Raw genomic sequence first — 6,668 nt, 5'->3', positions numbered from 1 at the left:
TAACATTGCAATTGCAATGGTCAATAATTAATATTGGGTATTGTAAAAGAAAGGAAATTTTCCATTCGATGCGCTCACTGTTTTTGAACCGTCCACCGCAATGGACTATGAACCTTGGTTTTTGTGCCTCAACGGTGAACTGTCAGTCGAAACGTCAGCTGTCAGTTGGCGAGCAGGCCAGAATATTTCTGATTTACGTGACGATTACGGAGCAACACACGACGGAGCGACGGTGAAATCGGGCCTCGGCAACAGCACTCGGCAGTGTACGGTGGCCACGTTCCTCGCATTCCTCTTGCCTGCCTTCCGTTCCGAATCCCGAGCGGATCGAAGACGGCCAAACGTCCTCCACCCGACAACCCAAACCCCGAACCGGCCCACGATGTCCGCCGCCGCCTGCACGGCCGTGTTGAAGCGCGAGTTCCCGTCCATCGATGGAGAGCTGCTGTCGTACGTTGAAACGGTGCTGCAGAGCAGCGCCGACGAGTTCGAGAACGGAGAGGAGGTGTACGAAGCGGTCGGAGCCATCCTGCACGAGGTGTCGCAGGAGAAATCGGAGGACGATGTGCGCGAGATTTGCGACAGCTTTCTACGGCTGCTGAAACCGGGGCGCCACAACGACGATGGCGGTGGCGGTTTTCCCGGCGGTGGTGGCCATAAAAAGATTCTGGCCGCCCCGATCCAGCTCGGTGAGATGGCTGCGACGCAGGAAACGGCCGGCGATGACGTGCAGAGCATCTGGGTGATCCAGCGTGACGACAGCCTGAAGGTGGATAGCCGTAAACTGGAGAAAGCGGAAGCGAAGCGGCAACAGAAGCTCGAGAAGCGCCAGGAAGTGAAAGCGGCAGCGGCGGCCGCAACGGCCGGTAGTACACCGATTCTGCAAACCGCTACCGCTTCGCAGGTGATCAGCAAGAAGGACAACAAGCTGGAATCGAAGGGTCTTAACCGGTCGATGGACGTGCGGATCGAAAACTTTGACGTTTCGTTCGGTGACAAGACGCTGCTACAAAATGCGGACCTTCTGTTGGCTGCCGGGCGCCGGTACGGGTTCGTGGGAAGGAACGGCCTCGGCAAGACCACGCTGCTGAAGATGATCTCCGGCAAGCAGCTACAAATCCCGGCCCACATCACCGTGCTACACGTGGAGCAGGAGGTGGTCGGTGATGATACGACCGCCCTCGACAGTGTGCTCGAGGTCGACACGGTCCGCACGGGGCTGATAGAGCGCGAACGGGAACTGAACCGTCAGATTGCGGCCGGTTCGGCCGACGCTAGCCTTAGCACCGAGCTCTCCGAGGTGTACAATCAGCTGCTGATGATCGAGGCGGAAAAGGCTCCGGCCCGCGCCTCGATCATCCTGAATGGGCTCGGGTTCTCGAAGGAAATGCAGGCCCGGGCGACACGTACCTTCTCCGGTGGCTGGCGAATGCGACTCGCGCTTGCGCGGGCCCTCTTCTCCAAGCCCGATCTGCTGCTGCTTGACGAACCGACCAACATGTTGGACATCAAGGCGATCATCTGGCTGGAGAACTATTTGCAAAACTGGCCGACGACGCTGCTGGTCGTGTCGCACGACCGGAACTTCCTCGACACCGTTCCGACCGACATCCTGTACCTGCACTCGATGCGCATCGAAACGTTCAAGGGCAACTACGAGCAGTTCGATAAGACGCGCACCGAACGGCACAAATCTCAGCGCCGCGAGTACGAGGCCCAGTTGGCGCACCGGAACCACGTGCAAGAGTTCATCGATCGCTTCCGGTACAACGCGAACCGAGCGGCGAGTGTGCAATCGAAGATCAAGATGCTGGAGAAGTTGTAGGTTTCCGGGCGACCGGGTCCGATCGAATGGGCAGCCGCTGAATAATTAATCATTCTTTGCAGACCCGAGCTGAAACCGGTCGAGAAGGAGATCGAGGTGACGCTCAAGTTCCCGGAGGTGGAACCACTCAATCCGCCGGTCATGACACTGAACGAGGTGCAATTTAAATACAGCGACGACAAGGTGATATTCACGACCGTCAATTTAAGCGCCAATCTCGATTCGCGGATATGTATCGTAAGTTACCGCAGATGTCTATCGCACGCCCGGTCACTCAAACCATTCCGTTCTGTAGGTCGGTGAAAATGGGGCCGGTAAGACGACGTTGCTGAAGATCGTAGTCGGATTGCTGCAGCCCACGGGAGGACTGGTGCACATGCATCGTGGCGTACGTCTCGGGTACTTCTCGCAGCATCACGTCGACCAGCTCGATATGAGCGTCAACTGTGTGGAACTGCTGCAGAACGCGTATCCGGGCAAGCCGATCGAAGAGTACCGCCGAGTGCTCGGGAGCTTCGGTGTGTCCGGCGATCTTGCCCTGCAAGTCGTGGCCAGCCTTTCCGGTGGACAGAAGTCGCGTGTCGCACTCGCCAAGATGTGCATGGGACGACCAAACTTTCTGGTGCTCGACGAACCGACTAACCATCTCGATATCGAAACGATAGAGGCACTCGGAAAGGCGGTCAACAAGTACACCGTAAGTTACTTCGCTCGGGCCGCTTATCCAAACCGGTTTTAAACTGACATTCTTTCCCCCCGCGGCTACAGGGTGGCGTTATTCTCGTGTCTCACGACGAGCGGCTCATTCGCATGATCTGCAAGGAGCTGTGGGTTTGCGGAGAAGGCACAGTCAAGAGCGTGGACGGGGGCTTCGATGAGTACCGGAAAATTGTCGAGCGTGAACTGGAAGCGGTCGCAGGCTAGCAAACGCCACGGCTCGGGAGCACCGTTGCCGGTGGCATCCGTACCAAGAAGCCTATTGCTCGGGCCGTGTCCCCAACCTAAGAATGTATTGTTGGAAGCTTCTGAAGGAGCAACCCGAATGCTCCGCTTGTTTTCTCACTGGACTATCCTATTCTACCCGTTATTTTTTGTTTATTGTTTTCGGATAAGTTTGTTGCAAAAAAAACCGACTACAGTTTGCGGCCTACCAACGGAACGGGTGTATTATTGAATCGCGCGCCATTAACAGTATATAAAAACTGATCGTGGCGATGATGGCAAAAGGAACACAAGAGAACGGAAGCAAAATACGATAATACAAATAAAACAATTGTTTACAAGTAATCCAGTCTCCTGCTGATTCTGCTCACCAGAAGTTTGGACTCAACATACCCTCAGGGCGATTGATTCTTCCCTCGCTCAGTATCTGCGTGACCAGACCCTCGAGCCGTGCCTTTGGTCCGCCGGTATCGATGCGATTCAGGGCCGTCAAATAGTCACCCTGCAGGAGGCGTAACACCTTCAGGAACTGCCGGCCGTAGGCGGCATGCAGGTCGGCGCCGGCCGTTTGTAGAAACTCGCATATAACCGTGGCACAGATGTCGGGTTGCGGGAAACGATTGAGGATATTCGTCAACCAACGCCACCCGCACTCGAGCCCGTGCGGGTGTGGCAGGTTGGCGTCGTCCCGTCTCGGCACGGTCACAATAACGGCCGCATAGAGCCGTGCCAGCCCAGACATCCGCTTCAGGTACTGGTCCTGCTTTTCGAGCGTGCCGTCGGTGAATCGGTAACCGAGCGTCTTCAGAAATTCCTCCTGGGTTTGGCCCTCGAACTGCGGAAGGTAGTACGGCACAAGGTACGGGCACTCGCGGTGAAGGTAAGCCAAAAAGAAAAGACCAAACTCGGGAAAGCGCTGCCAGAGTGCGACGGCGATCGCAGCGATCGGGAAGGCGGCCGACGCGTTACTCGAAATACCCGTGTCTGCTTGGCTCTGCAAAAAGGCAAAAGAAACCGACATCAGCATTCAATGGGACCTTGGTTCGGTTGCACAAGCTTACCACAAACTTTTTCGCCAACAGCATCGTGCAGTACGTTCGACCGAGGGGATGGCCATTGACGGACACGTTCACATCGGCAACCTTCACATTTTGACCACTCAGCAGGGCGGCCAATTTATTGTACTTGTCGATGAAGTGTTCCCGATTGACGGCGGAGATCGCATTTACCGGTATATTGATCGCCTTCTGACAGTTAAAACGGTACGTTTTCATTGAGGCATCATCCAGTAACTGCTTGACCACGGCCTGGTGTTTTTCGTAGAAACTTTTGACCTCAGTGTAAAAATGTAAGCACTCGGGTGAAACGGGCTGAAAGAAGGGTTCATTCTCGGGAAGATCGGCACGCAGCGGTGTTGCGGTCACCACTGTGGCACCACCGTCCGTACTGTCTGCTGCCTGCGGTTGCTGTGGGGCACTGAGATTGATCGCTTGCTGTTGATTGGCCTGTTCCGCGGCTAGTTCCTGACTGCGCTGCTGTTGCAGCTGCTCTTGCTGCTCCTGTTGCTGCTTCTGGGCGCTCTCGATTTGGGCAACAATTTCCGTCACCTCCACGTTAACCTGATCGAGCTGCCTGCAGTAATCAGCGGCCAGATCCGCTTCCTTCTGGTCTACCTCCTGACTGGCGTTGATCGTTTGAAGCAGCAGATCAAAGTCTCTCTGCAAAGTACGAAACGCTTTCTTTTGATTGACAAACTTGGTAGCGTGCTGTACACCGATTGCGGTCAGCGCTTTCGTGAACGTGTCCGTGCCCACCCGAAACTGCCCACTGTGCTGGCGGATCGTTTCGATCAGCTGGTGCTTCCGACGAAGCTCATCCTGACGGTGTTTCAGCTGCGTGGCGATATCACTCAGCCGGCGGTTTTCCTCTTCAATCTCGGCCTGTCTTCGGCTGGTCGCTTCTTGTGCCGCCTGTTCCTGCTCCAGGATTGCCTTCAGTAACCGCTGGTCGGCCTCTTGTTGCTTCCGGGCGGCTTTTTCTGCGGCTTCGCGCAGATTTCGGATCAACTCCTCTTCACGCTGCTGGTCCGCCTGGCGGATCCTTGTTTGCCGCTCGTCCAGTGACTTCCGAACACTCGCATGCCGTTGTCGTTCCAGTTCTTGGTGGTGAAGCTTGGATGTGACTGTCTCACAATCAGGCGGGAGATCGCTGCGCTTTACACTGACGTCCCAATCCGGCCCAATCGTGCGCTCTTTGATCATGGGCGATACTTTTGCCGCGTTTCGCAGCGCAGAAATCTTCATCGTTTCAAACTCAGACAGCAAATCATCCACGTTAAACTACGGCAGTAGAGGGGTGGTCAGTGAACTATGTCGATTATGAATCCTGATTCAGTTACCTCATTTTTCGATCCCATGCTTTTATCAGCTTTCGGCTAAAATATTACTGTACGGTTGATTTTATCGCGTAACACGCTATAGCCGATTATAAAACACGCTACACGCTGGAAGCCGGTTATAAACAATCGGCTTTTCTGATAATTGGCCCAACAGTGATCTGTCAATTGATGTCGACTTTTGTTCGACCCTTATGTCGATTGTTTGTCTCTTTGCAAACAAATTAAAGACTTCTTTCGAGTTTAACTAAAGGTTTAGCCTTTTTTGGTGTAAAACTAACACAAAAAAAAACAAAAAGTACCCATGAAATACGAATTAAACCAATTCGTAAGAATATTCGAGCATTCGTAGGAATTTTGGGGACCGAGCTCACCTTCCACTATCAACCTTGTGATTGTTTACTTCTGGCACACACGTTTTTGCAAGTCGTCGGCATTTTTAGCATTTTTTTGTCCTGTTGCTTTACAATGTTTGCATTGGTGTCGCTTGTTAACACAGTTTCCTGTTTGTGAGATGGCTCAGCATAAGGCCATTTACAATTATCTCCGATCCGTGGATTGCTGCCGGGTATGCTGTTTGCGGCATCTTAAAGGCACGAGGGAAGATTTTCTCGACGTGAATGCTGCGTTGGCGAAGGTAAGGCACCGGGGCATAATCGTTTCACCGGTTGGGATATTAACCTGCATTTTCCGTTTGTAGCGTAATCTCGAACCACAGGAAACGACCACTGACGAGCGGAGAGTGAAAAAGCTGAAGGAAAATCTGTGCGTCGCCTGTCTGGGACTGTTCGAGTCGCTCGATTCCCTGGTTGCCGAAGTAAAGCAAAGTGAGGCCTTCCACCGCTTTCGGTGTGAGGCCGGATTTCTGACCTCAATATCGCTACCAATCGTGCTACAGCTTCGCCAGCTGGCACTGTGGTTCGATCTATACGCCCGCTTCCCGGACACGTTCCGCAGTGACACGCCGCCCGATGTCGCGATTAAGGATACCCTGAAGATGATCATTATTGACCAGCTTGAACGAACGCTCGGCAAACCATTCTCGGTGGACGGTGTAATGATAACCGTTTCGTACAGCTACGAGCTAGAGCAGACGGAACTGGCCACACTGGAACTTATTCAGCCAGAATTTTTTGCCAACCGAAAACGGCACAAACATTGCAAGCGAGAATTCATCACCCGAAACGCTTTCGAGAAGTTCTTTAATCCCGACGTGATAGATGGGGAATTGTTTGGCAATCACTACCCCGTGCCACCGGTAGTGGTGCAGAACGAGGGGCTGGTTCGTGGTCCGGTCTCGTTTACCGGCCCTACCATTTTCGTTGCCGGAAGGTACAACAAGGTATCGCGTGAACTCAGCCAAACTCCGTGGATTATCGACGGGAAGCGGATGATGGATGGCAGCGTACAGGAAACGATCGGCGCACCCATCGCACCACACTTTGGCGTACCGCTGGAGCAGCTCATATTTTCAGCCAGCGGCCGCGAGGATGTCGATGTGCGATG

At 53.8% G+C, this 6,668-nt stretch overlaps 3 protein-coding genes across 3 annotated transcripts in view; 2 read left to right on the top strand and 1 right to left on the bottom strand.

Moving 5' to 3' along the window:
- The first annotated feature begins 210 nt into the window (after positions 1–210).
- Positions 211–3,111, top strand: LOC131206015 (ATP-binding cassette sub-family F member 3). The gene is made up of 4 exons (XM_058198364.1): positions 211–1,821; positions 1,888–2,062; positions 2,121–2,522; positions 2,594–3,111. Exons 1-4 carry the CDS (start codon positions 383–385, stop codon positions 2,747–2,749), a joined length of 2,172 nt encoding a protein of 723 aa, XP_058054347.1. The 5' UTR covers positions 211–382; the 3' UTR covers positions 2,750–3,111.
- On the bottom strand, positions 2,974–5,289 carry LOC131206016 (mRNA export factor Gle1). The gene is made up of 3 exons (XM_058198365.1): positions 5,166–5,289; positions 3,829–5,106; positions 2,974–3,761 (listed from the first exon to the last, which is right to left on the bottom strand). Exons 1-3 carry the CDS (start codon positions 5,181–5,183, stop codon positions 3,135–3,137), a joined length of 1,923 nt encoding a protein of 640 aa, XP_058054348.1. The 5' UTR covers positions 5,184–5,289; the 3' UTR covers positions 2,974–3,134.
- A 383-nt stretch (positions 5,290–5,672) lies between these two features.
- LOC131216263 (putative tRNA pseudouridine synthase Pus10) overlaps positions 5,673–6,668 on the top strand; it is a 1,563-nt gene continuing 567 nt past the window's right edge. Inside the window, exons 1-2 of the mRNA XM_058210709.1 lie at positions 5,673–5,799; positions 5,863–6,668. The exon at positions 5,863–6,668 is cut by the window's right edge and continues 567 nt beyond it. Coding sequence (XP_058066692.1) covers positions 5,677–5,799; positions 5,863–6,668 — 929 coding nt within the window. The 5' untranslated portion in view covers positions 5,673–5,676. The remainder of the gene's footprint in view (positions 5,800–5,862) is intronic.

This window comes from Anopheles bellator, chromosome 1 (genome assembly GCF_943735745.2).
Source record: "Anopheles bellator chromosome 1, idAnoBellAS_SP24_06.2, whole genome shotgun sequence".
NCBI lineage: Eukaryota > Metazoa > Arthropoda > Insecta > Diptera > Culicidae > Anopheles > Anopheles bellator.
This window is presented reverse-complemented; position numbering and strand designations above follow the sequence as displayed.